The 19,879-nt window shown below is 31.8% G+C and overlaps 2 protein-coding genes and 1 long non-coding RNA gene across 3 annotated transcripts; all 3 read left to right on the top strand.

The window, feature by feature from the left end:
- The first annotated feature begins 2,688 nt into the window (after positions 1-2,688).
- LOC111994563 (probable BOI-related E3 ubiquitin-protein ligase 3) lies at positions 2,689-4,478 on the top strand. The gene is given in 4 exon segments (XM_024026452.2): positions 2,689-3,361; positions 3,364-3,596; positions 3,598-3,690; positions 3,851-4,478. Coding segments are annotated over 4 exon segments (954 nt in total). The 5' UTR covers positions 2,689-3,315; the 3' UTR covers positions 4,433-4,478.
- Positions 4,479-10,701: 6,223 nt separating this feature from the next.
- Positions 10,702-18,475, top strand: LOC111994531 (probable CDP-diacylglycerol--inositol 3-phosphatidyltransferase 2). Its single transcript, XM_065772262.1, is given in 9 exon segments — positions 10,702-10,971; positions 11,716-11,819; positions 12,323-12,362; positions 12,538-12,573; positions 16,625-16,690; positions 16,777-16,891; positions 16,969-17,025; positions 17,125-17,223; positions 18,144-18,475. Coding segments are annotated over 9 exon segments (678 nt in total). The 5' UTR covers positions 10,702-10,870; the 3' UTR covers positions 18,204-18,475.
- On the top strand, positions 14,559-15,932 carry LOC136067037 (uncharacterized). Its single transcript, XR_010628558.1, has 2 exons — positions 14,559-14,807; positions 15,828-15,932. It is a non-coding gene; the product is annotated as an uncharacterized LOC136067037 (long non-coding RNA).
- Positions 18,476-19,879: the final 1,404 nt, after the last annotated feature.

Genomic DNA, 19,879 nt, shown 5'->3' with positions numbered 1-19,879 from the left:
TGTAGGGTATATTCTTTGGCCATATTCTTTTTTTAGGAGCTTTGGCCATATTCACTATTAAGTTTGTTGAACTCTAACTTTACTAGAAGCACTTAGGAACATAGAAATTATAATTATCTTAGACCCTAAGTTTTGAAAAACTACTTGATACTTTAGCTCAAACGGTATTTTTTTCAATACTTTTAGCCGGAGGGTTTCACTTTCATAATTGAATTCCTATCCCTCACTTAAAATGTGAAAAATTAAAATTAAAAAAAAATGGTTAATAAGAAAAAAGAGAGAAACTACGATCTATTTCTTGGTATGTGTTAATTTGTCTACGAGGATGATTTCTTTTATCTAATATGTCAAATCATCTAAAGTGTGATTGAGAATTTCTGCTGTTTATTGAATTTGACACACACATATATATATATACACACACTTTAACCAGCTATACATGTTGAATCGGTGGCCTTTAAACCAAATAAAGGGTGAGAACTAAGAAATGTATTGAGGCCATAGGACACACATCATAACTCATATTAAATAAGTCATTGTATCTTATGCGGTTCTCTCGTGTACATTCTATTTCTTAACGAGGAGTAAAAGTGTTGTAGGCATGAGTCCCAAACTCATCACAAAATGAATATCCAACTCTCAAGATCGGGTTTTTATCTCAATTAATAAAATCTATTATTGTCGAATAAGTGACTTAAATTTATTTTACCTACACTAAAAAGAAAGAGAGATGCTACGATCTACAATAATTTTACAACATTTTTACAATATTTTTATAACAAATCACAGATAGTTAGTTGTTATTGGTTCAAATTTGAAACTAACACTAAAATTACTTTTTTGCCCTAACAATAACAACTAGTAATAATCTATTACTTAGGTTTTGTTATAAAAATGTTATAGACATATCATTTCTCATTAACTATTAGATTAGAGAGCAAAAATTAATCATCATAAAATGGGTGCTATATATTTTAAATCTTATCTCATATATATAATGTTTATTTTGATAACCAAGTTACCTAGTTCGTCATATATTTGATCAAAATGAGAAATCATATTCATATATACCTAATTATCAAAGTTCAATTGAAACCCAAAAAGGGGTAGCTGCTTGAAATTATTATTGTTATTATTATTATTTGCTAATAAGAAAAAAAAAATCCTATATAAACCATAATTTTATTTCTAGTGCTACACACAGCATATGGTAACGATAAATTGATAATTAAGAAACAAATGTCGATCCATAAATACAAACATTAACCAATATCTTATATGTACAAGGCATTAATGTTTATGCAAATTTGTAATGCCCATTGACTATATATCTGGTTTTGGAAAATGATTTCCTACCAAGTTCAAATTGGTTAAATTTTATTCATGAATCATGAGCTTCAAATAATGTCCATATTAATAGTGATATTTTAAATTTCCTAGAGAGGCCATTTAAAGGGTTGATATTTATGTGGATTGTAGTTGTTGAATACAGGACATGCGATCAATTCTTTTCTAAATTATCTTAAAACTTATTTGATGTATTGGTTTGATAGTAAAAAATAATAATTATAGAGTTCACGTCATATATTGAAATGTTATCACATTTATTAAGAAAAAAATTAAGATGGTATCTAGACCATAGGAACAAAATGACATACACAGATACAGTATACTAAAATATAAGAAATTTTTATTTGTTGCTATATGTGGTAGGATAAGTCTGTAGCCTGCCCTGCACTAATAAGATATACATGGAGTTTTAATTTGACTTTATATATATATATATATATATATAATATGTGTGTATATATATATTAGAGTAAAATTATGGCCAACTTTATACCTATTTTTTTTATTGATACAATAGTAGTTCAAATCTATGTGTAAATTTATAAGATTATGATTATTATTTCTCTCAAGTTTGATTAGAATAATCCTCTTTAATTTTGGAATTTCGCTTTACCTTGAAGTCCAAAGAATAAGAGGAACAACGATTGAGAAACAATTTCAAAATCCTAATTGATAAAGGATTTTTGTTAGATATTTGATTCAAATACCCAAAAAAATAGTGATAGTGATTAAGAGAATTTGAAGTCTGGAAGATATGCGTTGTTGTAAAATAAATCCTCACATACTCATTGATAGTGATAACATTAAAGAGTATTTGAAGTGTGGAAGATATGCATTGTTGTAAAAATAAATCCTTATATAATATATATACTCATCTATTAGTTCCTATAATATTGTGTAATTCTATCTTTAAAACATAAAAACACAACTATTATCAAGCAGTAATTTTCTCCAAGGTACTAAATTTTCAAAGGTAAAAAATTCTAGTAGTACAACTCAAATTTAGCTGTTACATTATATTGGAACAAAACTGAGATGGTATACTTAATTTAACAATCTTACCAAAAATACAAAATACTATTTATTTTTCTCAAAATAGAATAAAATAGTTTAAATGAAACAGTTTTTATTTATTTTTATACTCCCCAAAAAAAAAATAGAAATACGAGAACCCAAAAGAAAAAAAGAAAAAAAAAAATCCTATTCTTCAGCCTTTCCAAATGACCAAACTGACAAATCTCTGATTCTCCTCCTCTCTCTCTCATATAAATGAAAACTGACTTATTCACAGGGCTCAGAGACTCTCACACCCATATATATATAATACATATAATATATGTGTGTGAATGGACACACAGAGTCTAGGAATTGAATATCTTCTTTATTCAAAGAAAGAAAAAACGCCCTCTGAAATCTCTGACCCGATAGTTTAGTCACAAAATCTGCATGTGTACGTTGTTGCATACCGCGTCCCATATATCTCTCTCTCTTTAATGCTTAGACTATAGAGAAAAAAAAGGTAGAAAAAGTTAAAGATAGATAGAAAAGAGAGAGAGTATAGTATCCTAGGCTATCTCTCTTTCCCTTTCAAGTTTTCAGTTACTTTAATTCAATCAAATTTATCTATTACGAGTACTATTTAAAAATTATAATCACACTTCTTTCTTTTCTCAATTCCCCATATATGTATATATATAAGCACCACACCCCACACCCTACACCCCCACCACCTTCGTTTTTTATATGTTCCTCAAAACTATAGCAATATAGAGAGGGAGACCATTAGAGAGACACACACTACATGGAGTCCTTATGATTCAAGAACAAGTTTTGATGCAACCCCATTTGGTTATTTGTTAGAGAAAGAAGAGGGCTTGTTGCACTTGATCTGGTTTGGTCTGGTTCTGCTATTTTTGTGTTCTTTTGTTTTCTGAGAGAGGGTTGGTTTTTTTTTTTGACAAAGATATGGCTATTCAAGCGCAGTTGTATTCAGAGAATCATGGGTTTCCAATTTTGGGTCACATGATTTGATCATGGATAATGGTTGTGGCGTTGGTCTTGGCGGTTTCAATCACTTCAGTTTTGATCTCCAACAGAAACAACAACTGCAGCAGCAACACCAACAACTGCAACGCTTACAACAGATTCAAAACCAGCAGCAAAGGAATCAACAAAACCCCTTTCTTGACAACGGTAGTTTTATTGCTTCTACTTTGAAAAACAATCCCATCACCACCACCAAACAACAACAACAGTCATCTACCAATGCTGCATTCTCAAAGCATAACTTCTCAGTTTGAGAAGCAAAGGCAGGAGATTGATCAATATCTCAGATTACAGGTTAGAAAAAGCGTACCTTCAAGTAATTGAAAATTTTAATACTCTTCTTACATTGTTATAAATTGGATATTTGGATCAATGGAGTTCTTCTTAAATTGGTATAAATTTTTGTGCATTTTATAATATCCCATTGGTTTGCTTTTTTTTCTTGTGGAAACAGAATGAGAGATTGAGATTAGTATTGCAAGAGCAGAGGAAGCAACAATTAGCAGTGGTGTTAAAGAGAATTGAATCAAAAACGTTATTTTTACTGAGACAGAAGGACGAGGAAATAGCACAAGCGGCTAATAGAACAATGGAGCTTGAAGATTTCTTGAGAAGATTGGAGGCAGAGAACCAAGCGTGGCAGAGAGTGGCACAAGAAAACGAAGCCATGGTTGTGTCCTTGAATAACGCATTAGAGCAAGTTAAAGAAAGAACCCCTTTCGGCTTCTTTAACAATGATGCAGAGGACGCGGAGTCTTGCTGTGATGTAAATATGGAGAAAGACGAAGAATTATTACAAGAAGTAGTACAATATGAAACAGAGGAAAACAGAGGAGTGCTAGAAGTGTGTGAGCTTGAGAATAAGAGAAAGTTGATGATGATGACGGTGTGTAAAGGCTGTAATTCTCGAAGCTCGTGCATGTTGTTCCTTCCTTGCAGGCACCTTTGTTCATGCGAAGTTTGTGAGCCTCTGCTTGATTGTTGTCCTGTCTGTACAAAGGCAAAGAAGGCTAGCATAGAGGCTTTGATTTTCTAGGCAAATTTTCTGGGAAAAGTAAAGAGGGAAGGAAAAAAAAAAAGAAGAGGGAACATTGAAAATATGCTTGGATTTGACCTTAGGATGATGAATGAACAGAACCCATTTCGATGTTTGCACTGTTTTTAGTTTTTTAGCATTTAGAATCTTTAATTTTAGATTTAATTTGTACCTTAAAGAACCAAAAATCAATTGAACAGATTATATAGGACAGCATCTTTGCCTTTCATGGGTTTATTGCTTTTCCCTTTTTTAGATTGTTTTTTTCTCTGTTTTAATTTTTTTCTTGGCTGTGGTAGAAGAGGTAGATTGATTTGATTTGATTATTCATATCAGATTTTACCAATTATTTTGCCTTTGGCAGTGTTCTAAATTTACAGTGACAGGAAGGATTGAAAGCAATGTCAGGCACACTAGCCTGTCTATCAGTCCATGTCCACGCTTGAGTTTTGTTAAATTGGCTTAAATAATTTTGTGTTCTGAAAAGGATAGGAAAAGCATGCTGCCAAAGCTAGATTAGCAGAAAAACTTCACAACTGCGAGGAAAAGGACACCCCATTGTATGCATTAGAAACACCCAAATTTGCCACTTCATAATTGCAAGTCTGTTTTTTTGGCTTTGTTTTTTTTTTTTTTTTTTTTTTTTTTTTTCTGCAAGTATATATTTTAATGATTGATATTATCAAATGGTTAATTTTTCTTGGAACATGACCAAAAAATAATCTAGTTTGGATATCAAATACCTTGTTTATAAGGATTAGTAGAATTTATTTATTAATTTTTTGATAGGGTGGTAGAATTTATTAGTCCTTGGGAAATGTCAAATATAAGCATTCATTGATATTGAACACTAAGTTTTAAGAATAGAAAATTGAGTTGTTTATGTAGGTAATCAAATACGTAATCAATCCCATACAAAATAGTATTAGCTTGGAATGCGTGCTTTGAACTTGCCAAGTTTTTATTATTATATACATATATACACTATATGCCGTACAATTTATAATTTATTGCAGTCTATAGAGTTTAATAAGGTTGGAGATTTATCACACGCATTATAGGTTTTATTATATGTCTATCTCATGCACCCTTTGGTTGTCGCTCTTAGGTAGAAATAATAATCACTCACTCCACTCCAAAAACAACCAAATATCTTTCATAATCTCTATTACTAGGCCATGTCTGTCTATCATAATAAGTTTAATGCTTGACTTACTAAGGCATGTCTGTTTCAATTCAAACAAATGATAATGCATTGCACACGTTAATGGGGTTGGTTTCAAACTTTCACTCATAAATGAAATGTCACCCAATTCAACTCCATTAGGCTATCATCAATGCACATTTTGATAGATCAACCTACTACTTGATTGTATATATACACACATATTTAATATGATCATCTCAAGGTACATCATTTGTTTTTTGGAAAAAAAATATCAAGTTGCATTGGTGTAATTATTGTTTAATATTAAACAATTAATTAGATTAACATTTTCAAAATTACAAAGTTGGAATGCCCAGTTTTGGGTTTCTACATATTATTTAACATCTCATCTATTAATTAATGATTTGTTTAAAAAAAATTAAAGTAGAAAAAAAAAAACTTGAAATTTAAACTTGTTTTATATGATATAGTTATTGATATTGGATAGATTTTCAACTTTGCTCGGGGTTCAAACTTCGTGCTCCATATATATTTTTCGTCAACAAGAAAATTTATCAATCTAAGAAATTAATGGAATATTTTTTTCGCACTTTGAATTCAATATTTGAATAAAAGATGAAAACTAAAGAAAGAAAGAAAGAGAAAGTAACAAAGAAGTCATGGGACACTGATTAATTTGAGTAGTCTTTGGTGGATGTGGATTGTGGACTCATATGGTGGAAATGGGTATGGCGTTGACAGGAGATTTCAATTTTTCTTGTCCAATAAGTCGTCCTTGTTTATCGCAATTTGTTTCCACTAAACACCTACATCTTTTTTTTTCCTCTTTGTTTTTTTCACACTTTGATAATTGATTATAGTGGGGATTCATATGGGTCTTGGTCTCTAGCTACAGCTCTCTGTTTCAACGTGTCTACGCGTGTGTGTTACTTCCTTGCTGTTTCTCTAACATGCAAAGCAAAATTCATGGGGCCCTTGAAGATTTTGAGTAAGAAAATAACATGAGGGATTTTGAATAATGTTACTACCATTCACTTTCACCAAAATAGGTATAGTATATCATTTTGTGCTACAAGTTTGATATGATGTGAATGGTAAAAAAAGTGGTTGGTCCACGTACAGTTAACATGAAAAGCAAATACGTGGAGTTGTTGTGAAGATTTTGAGTGAGAAAATAAAATGAGAGACTTTGATTTGAGTTTCAATAATGACAATACCATATACATTCATGAAAAAATTTAGGACCAGAACCACAACTTTGTCACAGTTCCAACATGGTAGATTGTGAGTAGTGAAGAAAAAGTAGTGGATTTATGTACAAGTGTTAAACAGTTAATTATAGTCTACTACATATAATAGTTATAAAAAAAGTGTCATATGTGAAAAGCTGTGAATTATAGAGAAAAAATTGTAGGTCCATATGATAGTGAGAGAAAGCTAATTACAGGCTGCCGCATAAAACAATTATAACTAAACGTGTGATAATATATCATTATTGTTTTGAGTTTTTCCTTTTTATCTTGCTGGCGTGTTTAGTTAATGCTGACATGGAGGTAGATTGTTCATCCATGTCAGATTCCCAACAAATTTTCTAGGCTTTAATGGTGTGACTTTGAGGTGATATATACGATAATGAAACATAGCTTAAAAGTATTGTATAGAATCTTGAATTAGATGCATGGGTTTCAAATCAAATAGTGAAAAGTATAGGATTATGTTTTGTTGTTTGTCTGCTAATATTGCTATCCCATCGTGGTACTAGTTTAGTTTCATGCTTTCTACTCAGACATGGCTTTTCAATTAGGTATGGCTCCAACTCTTTAAACTTTTAATATTTGTTATCAACTTCTTATCAAAATTTATATGGAATTTTATGACTTTCATCACAAGCCAATCCGATCTATATTTGAAAATTTAAACTTATTCAAAGATTGCCTCTATATCTTACCATGAGTTAAGTCAAGCAAGTTAGATTAGATCAAGCTAACCTATAATTTTGAAAAAAAAAAAAATTTAAGCATTAATAACCACTTTTATATAAAATTACACAATATTTTATGAGCAAAAGAAAGACTTTTTTTTTTTTTTTTGGGGTTAAGGTATAAAAAACCAAACCCTAACAAGTTTGAATGTGTGGATCCAAACCTATTCAAATAAAATCTCAAACCCTTCCTACTATGGCATTGGATTAAGTCAAAAAAAACACACCAAACCAGCCTAACCCATTGGCATCCCATTTTCATTCTCCTACTATTGAAAGGCATTGCAATCAATTAATGTAATTTAGTCAAGAAAAATCTTTGACAGTCATTATTGTTATTATACAAAATTTCAAATCTTAATAGCTTGTTTGGACTAGAGAGATATGAAGGAATGAAATGAATTAGAAAGCTCCATTCCCTTATAAGCCCATTTTCTATCCCTCAAAAAATAGGAGGAATAGGTGAGAATGAAATGTGTTTTAATGAATTCTTGTTGAAGTCCTCATAATATCACTATTTTTTTTTTCTTTTTAAATGCCTTTTCTATACTTTTATTAAAGAAATGACATAATAATAATGTTGTTAGAAAATGATTCATTTCCATTCTTTTATTGACAAAGATTTAAACAATTTATGATATTTCATTATTTAATATTCTATTCATTCCATTTTATTCTTGTTCTTTCTAAACTCCCAAATATAGTGTAAAACTTCATGCGTGTTTTATGAATCTCAGAAAATATTTGTTCGCGTTCAATTCATTCTCCTACTATTGAAAGGCATTGCAATCAATTAATGTAATTTAGTCAAGAAAAATCTTTGACAGTCATTATTGTTATTATACAAAATTTCAAATCTTAATAGCTTGTTTGGACTAGAGAGATATGAAGGAATGAAATGAATTAGAAAGCTCCATTCCCTTATAAGCCCATTTTCTATCCCTCAAAAAATAGGAGGAATAGGTGAGAATGAAATGTGTTTTAATGAATTCTTGTTGAAGTCCTCATAATATCACTATTTTTTTTTTCTTTTTAAATGCCTTTTCTATACTTTTATTAAAGAAATGACATAATAATAATGTTGTTAGAAAATGATTCATTTCCATTCTTTTATTGACAAAGATTTAAACAATTTATGATATTTCATTATTTAATATTCTATTCATTCCATTTTATTCTTGTTCTTTCTAAACTCCCAAATATAGTGTAAAACTTCATGCGTGTTTTATGAATCTCAGAAAATATTTGTTCGCGTTCAATACAAGGGAGTCAATACCGTACCGGAGGCTGTACCGGTTTGCCCAACGGTACGGTATATTTCGGATACCGGTCAATACCGGAGTACCGTTTCGGGTTTACCGCTACTTTTTATATTTTTAAATAAATATATATATGTATGTGTGTGTATATATATTATAATAAATATAAAAGTTTACCATAAAACATTTCCTCAATTCAAAACTAATTATTCATAATTTTAAACTTTAGTATCAATTAAAGAAAAAAAAAACATACACACAATATAAAAAATAGAAAGCTTAAAAGTTACCATTGCATACTAAGAAAACAAACAATACTAATAAGTTAATGCAAATAAGTTATCATTCTACCCTAACAAAAATTCAAAAATTACAAAACTTAAATAAAAAAAAAAAAAAAACTTTTTTCTGTACCGGCCGGTATGCCCGGTACCGGCCGGTATTGCCCGAAATTGGCCGGTATGGCCGATACATAACCGGTACGGCCGGTATTTAAACCGGTACGAAACATTAATATTTCGATACCGGTATGCAACCGGTACAGTACGTACCGGCCGGTACGGCCGGTACCGGTACGGTATCGACTTCCTTGGTTCAATGTCAAAGAAATAGAAAACGATTTGTAATCTTTGAGATGAACGAACAATAAACGGTTTACTCTTTTTATTAAAATGAAAAACCAAAATGCAAATTATGACGAATTAATGACCCAAGGGGGCATCATCATTCTATGAAATTTGGTGTTTTCATAAACTCTTTGATCAACACCCAACTGAGAAGACGTTAGATATGAGGAGTTAATGACTTGAGGGGGCATTTTTATATGAAATTTATTTCTCTTTTGTCAATGATGGGCCACACTCATTAGCAACCATCATGTTAATTAGCAAAGAAAATTAAACCAATACCCTAAAGCCATTACTAAGCCATCTATAATATATCTTTATCATCTTACATACGTGTAAGATTGATTCCTACCCATTGCTTCTTCTAAGAGGTCGCTAGATGAAGACACACCAAGAAATTTGTTCAACATTTGAATATGTGCCACATTTGACGACATCCCTATTGAGTATTGAGTCATAGCCTAATGCATTGAATTTGAAATGAGAGGTTTTAAAGTTTTCGAACAGACTAAAACTCTTGCTATTATTGAGAATTTTCTTACTCTGAAAGGTAAGAATCATTCTAAATATTAAGATTGACACATGAAAATGAAAATGACCCCCCACCTGCCAAACAAAAAATAAAGAAGGAAAGTAAAAGTGAAAGGCTGAAAAGGAAATACAGAAATTAACTATATAACGAACCCATAGAAAGATTCAGCTAATAAAGAGAATCCCTGGATGGTGTTGCGTGCAATCTAAACAATAATTTCAAGGTTTGACCTTAAAATAGTTCTTAATTTCCTTAAGGTTTTTTCCCATTTGTTTAAAATATGTGTGATTGAATTGTTAGGTGTGTTTTGTGACAAGAAATGTGTACAGGGAAATAGTTTATTGGGCAGTTCAATATAGGAACTTTCCCATTAAGGGGTTTGCTCTATTTGTTTAAAATATGTGTGAATTGCATTGTTAAGCATTGTGTTTTTGACAAGAAATGTGTGCAGGGGAATAGTTAATTTGACAGCTCAATATAGGAGCTTTCCCATTATGGGTTTTGCCTATTGTTTAAAATATGTGTGAATTGCATTGTTAAGCATTGTGTTTTTGACAAGAAATGTGTACAGGGAAATAGTTCATTTGACAGATCAAAATAGGAGCTTTCACATGAGAGATTTTGCCTATTTGTTTAAAATGTTTGTGATTGCATTGTTAAGCATTGTGTTTTTGACAAAAAATGTGTACAGGGAAATAGTTTATTTGGCAGTTCAAAATAGGAGCTTTCCCATGAAGGGGTTTGCTCTATTTGTTTAAAATATATGTGAATTGCATTGGTAACCATTGTGTTTCTGACAAGAAATGTGTACAGGGAAATAGTTCATTTGGCAGTTCATTCATTTGTGAGTTTTGTGGAGAGAAGCTTTTTCAATGGCCAAGAGAACCGGAACCAGACCTGGGAAACTGTCTGTGTACCTCTACATTCCCAATATCATTGGTGGGTATTTGATTTTTTTAAGTACTATACTGTTGTTATGTTCCTGAATTTGATACTTGAAATTTTGTGCTGATGTTTCTTTGGTTGCATCTAATTCCACCCCAGTAGTGATTGATATTTGTGTAATGAGCACTTTATGAAAGGTCTAAATTTTGATTGATTTCTGCTACCATTAACCAAATGGACTGTAAGCTGTAACTCTCTATACTATGTTAGAGAGAAATTCTCCAACCCCATATGACCAAATTCCATTACTAAGTTACTGGTTATTTATTTTTAGACTTAAATACACTGTTGTTCCCTAAGGTTTAGCTCATGAGCGTCCTCTATGTTTAAATAGGTCACTTTAGTCCCTTAGATGACGTGGCCAAACTAAAAATTGACACTTCATCACTCAATAGGGACTAAACGTGATCACTTTAAGTTTGTTAGGTAAAATTGACACTTCATCATCAATAGGGATAAAATGGATCACTTTTAAGTTTTTAGGGTTTAAAGCGGCCACTTTAATTTTGCCAGGGACTAAAAGCAATCTCTTTAAACTTACGGGCTCAAATTGCTCATGAGCTAAAGTTTGGGGGACCAACAGTGTATTTTGGCCTTCTTTTTATGATATCTGTGTATTGGTTGAATGAATTTATGCTTAATTGAGTGCAGGATATCTAAGGTCATTATGAACATCATTGCCTTTGCTCAATGCTAAACAACAATGGCTTTTTTCTGTTCTATATTTTTCAGGTGAGAACCAATGTTGTGGGAAGTTTCTTTTGGTTTTGAGTATCATTGTTTAAAGTTATGTGAAAGTGGGAAATTTACTTGAGTTTGGTTTCAGCTTTGTATTTGATGCTCTGGATGGTTGGTGTGCTCGCAAATTCAATCAAGGTAAAGAATCGTTTATGGTTTAACTATGTTTTACTGAAGTAATCTAATGCTGAACATTTTATCCAATGGAGCTGATATGTGCCATAGTTGTGTGAATTAAACTAGTCATATGTAATTTTGCCTGTACATTCTCATGCCTCTTTTAGTCTTGGATTCACATGTCAGTTTTACTTTTCCAGCCTCAAGCTTTTGACCTTCACCTTTTGATGTAGTGGCTTCAACTTGATTTATTGCATATTTGTTGTTTCTTAAGGTGAATAGAGCATAAACTCAAAATGAAGAAGGAACCATATATAAAATTACTTGCTGCTTACTACGGCCTTATTTTGGAAATTGCAGTGTATTACTAATTAAAAAATTCCATATATTACTAGATAATACCATTTCTCATGTTAGTGACTTTTATTGAGTATAGTAATGTAATGATGTTTGTTACCTTTAAGAAACTGAAATAAATATGAGGTTTAGGTTTCATTCACATTTCTTTTTTCTTGCTGGTTCAGTTTCAACATTTGGATCTGTTTTGGACAAGGTAGTAGACAGGTGATTTTTAAGTTCTCTCTCTCTCTCTCGCCCGTCACACAATCATCTATGTCAATTTGATTTTTCTTTAGGTCTTATCCTTCTTTTTATACTCTTTTCTGTCATATATATCCACTGGGAAGTTGAATTACCTGATTGTGCCTATCTTGTTGTAATAATATGTTTTGTATCACAGGATTAGCACAGGTTGCCTGTTAGTAATTCTTTCCAAGTATACAGGTAAGCATTCTCTCAATTTTTCATTAAAGAAATTGCTTATTTTAAATGCATGCATATCTGAGTTTTTTTTTTTTTTTGGGGGGGGGGGGGGGNTCAAGGTTTGACCTTAAAATAGTTCTTGATTGTACATAGCATAAGTAGATCCATGTCATTAAGTATTACTAATTGAGTAAAATACGATAAAGAAGAGAGAGAGAGAGAGAGAGTCCAAAGGGCAAACTACATATTCAAAGAAAAACTCCATTCAAGGTTAAAGAACTCTTGCCATGCTCTGCATCCTCCATAATTACATATTCTTGGAAAATAATCCACACAATTTTTTATGAAAAAAAAAAAAAAACCCTAAATTTCTTAGGAATAAAAAGCAAGGAACTAAAAGTACAATTCAACACTTAATTAATGTTACAATAACTTAAAATCTCCAAGAATATTAATCCTCCAATCACATTTATTGTTATCTATATTAAAAAAGCTTTACAATGAAATTTGTATATATGTTTGAAAAGTAATTGAACTTGTAGGTTAATTACTTTTTTTTTTTTTTTTAGGGGAAAGACAACTCAGCTTTTATTAAGAAATACTGACTAAATCAGCCTAAAATACAGAAAGATATTGTGGTGGAACATCCTCCATCCACACAGATAAGTCTAAGATTTGTAAAGTATACCTAACTAAACTATGAGCAACCTTATTATTTTCTCTCTTAGTATGAGATAACATAATTCAGTAAAAAAACTAGAACATCACCACATCTACAATCAATAGACCACATGTTGTTAGAACCTCACTATCAGTGTTTAGTCTTGTCATTATGACTTGAGAATCCCTATTCAAAACAACTTGACTTAGTCCAATCTTTGAAGCAAACTGAAGGGACTTAGAGTTGTAAATAAGCCGAGCAGAGTGTTAAAAGTTCAAGCTGCTTTTATATATATATATATATATAACACTATTCAAGCTCAAGCTAACAACCTCATCACCAAACAAGCTTTTATGTTCAAACTTAGCTCATTTTCTTGTCAAGCAAGCTTGATTTGTTCGTGAGTTAATTCATTAACTTATTCTTTTCCTATAAATTGTGAAATTATGACTAAAATGTTTTACCTTTTCTTTTTCACAATTCTATGAATTTTTATTACAAATGGACCGTTTATATTATTAATAAATTACAATCAATAATTTAATATCATATAAACCTATTGAAAAACTTATGCAATATAATTTCAAGTCTAAATAAATATATTTTTAGACTAGAATACATAAAAAATATAATCAAGCTCCAATGTTCATGAATACATTATTTGGGTAAACTTGATTTGAAATATTTGGACCTCGGTACAACCCTTTCACAGCAAGTTAAAAAAGAGAGTAAAGCTATTGTGTACCATTCGTGTAATGATTACCCCATAAATATAAGTTATTGTGAGATAGGGGAGGGAGACAAGTGTCAGAGTTCAAGTCTCTAAGAGTGAACTTCACACATTTATACATTTAGATTAGGTTAAAGTATGATTTTTATTTCAAATTTAAAAATAATAAAAAAGAAGTAAAAACCCTTCCACCTAATCAATGTGACAAAACCCAAAAAATAAAATAAAAATTGCTCAATCTACAGTCTATACTACAACTATCCACCGAGCCAGCATCTCCTCTCTATCTCTTAAACATCATCAGCGGCCAAGACCTTGTAAAATAAAAACATAGCGAAACTACACTATTAGTTCATAAAATTTATCTTGTGAGCACAATTGATTTCTCAAATTTCACGTGAATGCTATAGGTTCCTCAAGTAAAAAAAATGAGTAGTATCAATCCATATGTTAACTTCTATTAGTAGATTACTTACGTAGCTAACATAATAGTGACTAGACATTTTTTTTAATAAAAAAATAACAAAAATTATTTTACACCATCAAGCCCATAACATGCAGTCTTTCATAAACAAAGGTGAATTGGTCATAGTTTAACAAATCTCTCTCTCTCTCTTTGGGAGAGAATAATTAGCCCAAAATGCATTCTTATCTTTTTGGGTTTAGGCCCAAAAACTTGTACATCCCCGACAAGTTTGGTTCCTATTACTTTTTGGGATTCTTTACTTTAACAAGGCCAAAGAATAGAACCCAAAAAGAGAAAGACACACAGAATAAACAATCTTCGAAGAATCAAACATACCGAGAGTTTTGAGGGGTTAGGTTTTGCTTTCAACGTTGGTAATTTTTTTCCCAGGTTGGTTTCCTATCTCAGACTTTGTTCAAATTTTTGTGTTCTATTTAATAAAGAACTTAGCTTGTTAAATTCCACTCTAGTGGGTCCCATTTCAGAGATCTGGGTTTCTCAATCTGGAGGGTCTAGATATAGTGGACCCATTTCCTCAATTTTATGTGTTTTTTAGATTATTGTTTGCTCTAATTGAGTGAATCCCTATTCAAAATAGGAACTTTCCCATTTGGGTTTTTGCCCATTTGTTAATATGTGGTGAATTGCAAGGTTAAGCATTGTGTTTTGACGAGGAATGTGTACAGTGAAATAGTTTATTTGGCAGTTCAATATAGGAACTTTCCCATTAAGGGGTTTGCCTCATTTTTTCAAAATATTTGTGAATTGCATTGTTAAAGCTTGTGTTTTTGACAAGAAATATGTACAGGGAAATAGTTTATATGGCAGTTCAATATAGGAACTTTCCCATTAAGGTTTTTTCCCATTTGTTTAAAATATGTGTGATTGAATTGTTAGGTGTGTTTTTGACAAGAAATGTGTACAGGGAAATAGTTTATTTGGCAGTTCAATATAGGAACTTTCCCATTAAGGGGTTTGCTCTATTTGTTTAAAATATGTGTGAATTGCATTGTTAAGCATTGTGTTTTTGACAAGAAATGTGTGCAGGGAATAGTTAATTTGACAGCTCAATATAGGAGCTTTCCCATTATGGGTTTTGCCTATTGTTTAAAATATGTGTGAATTGCATTGTTAAGCATTGTGTTTTTGACAAGAAATGTGTACAGGGAAATAGTTCATTTGACAGATCAAAATAGGAGCTTTCACATGAAGGATTTTGCCTATTTGTTTAAAATGTTTGTGAATTGCATTGTTAAGCATTGTGTTTTTGACAAAAAATGTGTACAGGGAAATAGTTTATTTGGCAGTTCAAAATAGGAGGCTTTCCCATGAAGGGGTTTGCTCTATTTGTTTAAAATATATGTGAATTGCATTGGTAACCATTGTGTTTCTGACAAGAAATGTGTACAGGGAAATAGTTCATTTGGCAGTTCATTCATTTGTGAGTTTTGTGGAGAGAAGCTTTTTCAATGGCCAAGAGAACCGGAACCAGACCTGGGAAACTGTCTGTGTACCTCTACATTCCCAATATCATTGGTGGGTATTTGATTTTTTTAAGTACTATACTGTTGTTATGTTCCTGAATTTGATACTTGAAATTTTGTGCTGATGTTTCTTGGTTGCATCTAATTCCACCCCAGTAGTGATTGATATTTGTGTAATGAGCACTTTATGAAAGGTCTAAATTTTGATTGATTTCTGCTACATTAACCAAATGGACTGTAAGCTGTAACTCTCTATACTATGTTAGAGAGAAATTCTCCAACCCCATATGACCAAATTCCATTACTAAGTTACTGGTTATTTATTTTTAGACTTAAATACACTGTTGTTCCCTAAGGTTTAGCTCATGAGCGTCCTCTATGTTTAAATAGGTCACTTTAGTCCCTTAGATGACGTGGCCAAACTAAAAATTGACACTTCATCATCAATAGGGACTAAACGTGATCACTTTAAGTTTGTTAGGACTAAAATTGACACTTCATCATCAATAGGGATAAAATGATCACTTTTAAGTTTTTAGGGTTTAAAAGCGGCCACTTTAATTTTGCCAGGGACTAAAAGCAATCTCTTTAAACTCACGGGCTCAAATTGCTCATGAGCTAAAGTTTGGGGGACCAACAGTGTATTTTGGCCTTCTTTTTATGATATCTGTGTATTGGTTGAATGAATTTATGCTTAATTGGGGGGTGTGGTGTTCTATGTAGGCCTGGCTTTATCTTCTTGTCACTGCTTGCCTTAGATATTGGCAGCCACTGGCTGCAAATGTACAGGTAGACAACCATCCCTATTTATAATCTTTTAAGTTCATATCTACTTGATGGATTTGGTTTGTTATTTGACAACTCTGCTGGATCAGTACTTTCTTGTCAGGCAAGGTTAGTCATAAAGATGTAAAAGACAGTTCTAATTGGCTTTTCAAGGCATACTATGGAAACAGGATGTTTATGGCATATTGTTGTGTGGCAGTTGAGGTAAATTTAACTTTGTTCAGTTTATTTACATGAGCAATAATCACTCTTCTCCTGATCTGACTGTTTCAAGTCTGCAGGTTCTGTACATAGTGTTGTTCCTTCTTGCAGAAAACCAAACTGAAAGTTTGATGGATGTAAGCCCCTTTTTATTTATTTATTTATTTATTGCTGTCTAAGGTTTTAGTTAATTCTCCAGGTTCTAGATTTCTTAATTGAATGATTTTCTTTTATAGGTCTTGATGAGGACTGCAAAGCAGAGTTTACTTATTTCTTCTATACTTGCTCTTAGTTTCTTTGGATGTGCAATCAAGCAAATTGTTAATGTTATCCAGGTAACAACCAATACCTTTATACTTCTGTCAGAACTACAGATAATAGTTAATAATACCTTAATAACTTCTATAAGAATTCCTATCCACCCAACTTATTTTGGACAATCAAGAACATTTGTAGAAATGAAGTAGCATTGTTTCCTATCAGAAAATACAAAGTATCATCATGCATTCCCTGAAGTTGGTAAATGCTGGATGCATAGGCTCATTTATTTGACATAAAAACAATGTTGTGGCTGGTCCCCATTCAAACCCTATTCTTGACATTAATTTTTTCTTTTTCCGTACTCTCCTTGAGTGGAGTTTAGTTTTGCCTTCCTATTCTTGTTTCTCTCTCCCCTATCTTATTGATCGTTGTAATCCGGGTTCTTGATTTGTGCCATTGTAGTACACTTCCTGTGTATTTGGTTGGTTTTTTTAATAAAATTTCTTACATTACTTATAAAAAAAAAAATATATATATATATATATATATTTTTTTGTAATAACATTGTGTATGGGATCTTGGCGATTTAGTGTATAAGAACATTGTTAGTTTTTTTAAATTAACTATTATTATTATTATTAATTATTTTTCAATCCATTTCATTATTGTAAATTCTTGCAATGCTATACATTTATTTGGCATTGGCAATGAATGCATAATATGCAGTAAAATTTCTATTATTTCATCAAGTTATGGATTATGGATATATCAAATTGTTCTTATATTGAGGTTGCTTAAATGGGTTCAGAATTTGTATTGATGCTGCTTATGGCTATCTTAAAGAACTCCTGCTAGGCACAGTACTTTTTTGCATTGAATCAACTGAAAGTTCTCTAGTAAATAATATATGTGAATTGTTATTATATGACTCGCTCGTGTTGTGTTTAAGTATAACATTTAATAACTATTTCTGGAAATCATTTCATTGTTGCAGATGAAGACTGCAGCAGATTTGTGTGTGCTTTATGACATCGACAAAAAGCAGAAGCCATGATATCTTTAATTGTTGATAGACATCTTTGTATCCTGCTGCCAGTGTCAAATACGTGTGTTCAAATTTTGCATCAAAAGTAACAAATATGCCGACTATCTATCAATTGATAATTACCTGATGCTAGTTTATAACTCTTAAGAGACAGCTTTCTCTTTCCCTTCTTTCCCCCTAGGTGCTATGGGGCCCTTGGCTTGAAGATGGTTTTGTTCATTTCATTTTTGGATTTTGTCTTTGTTTGTTTGTTTTTTTTTATTTATTTATAGTTTCCCCCATGGTCTATACTGTGGGAGTGGATGCCAGGAATTTACGTAGCTTGCATGCTATTGCCTAATTGGAAACTTGATTAGTGATGAATACTGAATTACTGATGATGATATTAGTAGAAGTCAAAAATCTAAAACTGACCCTTTAATTTTCAATCATTTTCATTTTAGTCCTCTAATTTTCAGTTTTGTCATTTTAGTCCTCTAACTTTTAATTGTTGTCAATTCGGTACTCTGCTTAATTCCAGTTATATCCTGCTGTTAATTGAGCCAAAATGACGTTGTTTTGGCTTTTTTTTATTTTACTTTTTTTTATTTTTATTTTTTATAATAAATTTCTGAATTAAAAGAAAAAAACTGATATTAAAAAAAAAAAAAAAACATTTAGCGTCGTTTCCCTTACCTGAAATCAAAACCAAGGACAAATCTAGCTCTGGCCATGAGCAGAACAAGGTGTTGTTCCCCTTAGTAGAACAATGAATTGCTCAAGGCTCCAGCTCCAGCCATGAGCCCCTTACCTTGGGGCGCTCATTGGTGACGAATCCTAATAGAACACCATACAATTAAGAAGCTTCAGACCAAGCGAGAGCGTTGTCACCAACAATGAACCAATGTGAAATGCATTTCAATCCAAAAGTTGTTGCGGAGGGTGATGAGGACCACAAGGGTGACAACCTTAGCAGCCGGAACAAGAGTTGAGACAAGAACTGCCGTTCCTTGTTGAGAATAGCATTTGCGAAGTAGGTGGCGGGAGTCGGGAGTGGAAGGGAGGGATTGGTCTTTGAGAGTTTGAGAGATGTCGTCTATGATTGCGCAGAGGTGTTGGACTGCCAAAGCGAGAGAGGATCCAATTGCAGAGGTCTTCATTGTAGTTGGTGATGGTGAGTGATTCTAGGAACAGTGTGGGTTCCCCTAAATATATTTTTTTTTTAATATCAGTTTTTTTTTTTTTAATTTTCTTTTAATTCTGAAATTTATTAACCGCAGGACATAACTGGGGTTTAACGGAGTACTGAATTGACAACAATTGAAAGTTAGAGGACTGAAATGACAAAACTAAAAGTTGGAGGACTGAAATGAAAAATGCTAAAAGTTAGAGGGTCAATTTTGAATTTTTGCCTTACTAGAATGCTGTTCAAACACTATATATTACTTTAGTACTCATTAATTGCTTCTTTCTACTGTGTATGACTAATTAGAGATAATGGTGAGTTCATGTTGTGACGGGTTTATTCTTCAAACTGTAAATGAACACAGAAAGTATGTGTATTTGTATATCTTCTGTCAATGATTCTATTGTTGATGTATGATAAGGTTGCGTTTAGTATTTGCTTAAAAAATCAATTTTTTTTAGACTAAAATGAAAAACTGACCTTCTAACTTTCTCAAGATTTCATTTCAGTCCTTTAACTT

The sequence above is a fragment of the Quercus suber genome, unplaced genomic scaffold, assembly GCF_002906115.3.
Source record: "Quercus suber isolate HL8 unplaced genomic scaffold, Cork oak 2.0 scaffold_56, whole genome shotgun sequence".
Taxonomy (NCBI): domain Eukaryota; kingdom Viridiplantae; phylum Streptophyta; class Magnoliopsida; order Fagales; family Fagaceae; genus Quercus; species Quercus suber.
Note: the sequence above shows the minus strand (reverse complement) of the source record. Positions and strands in the feature narration are given on the sequence as shown.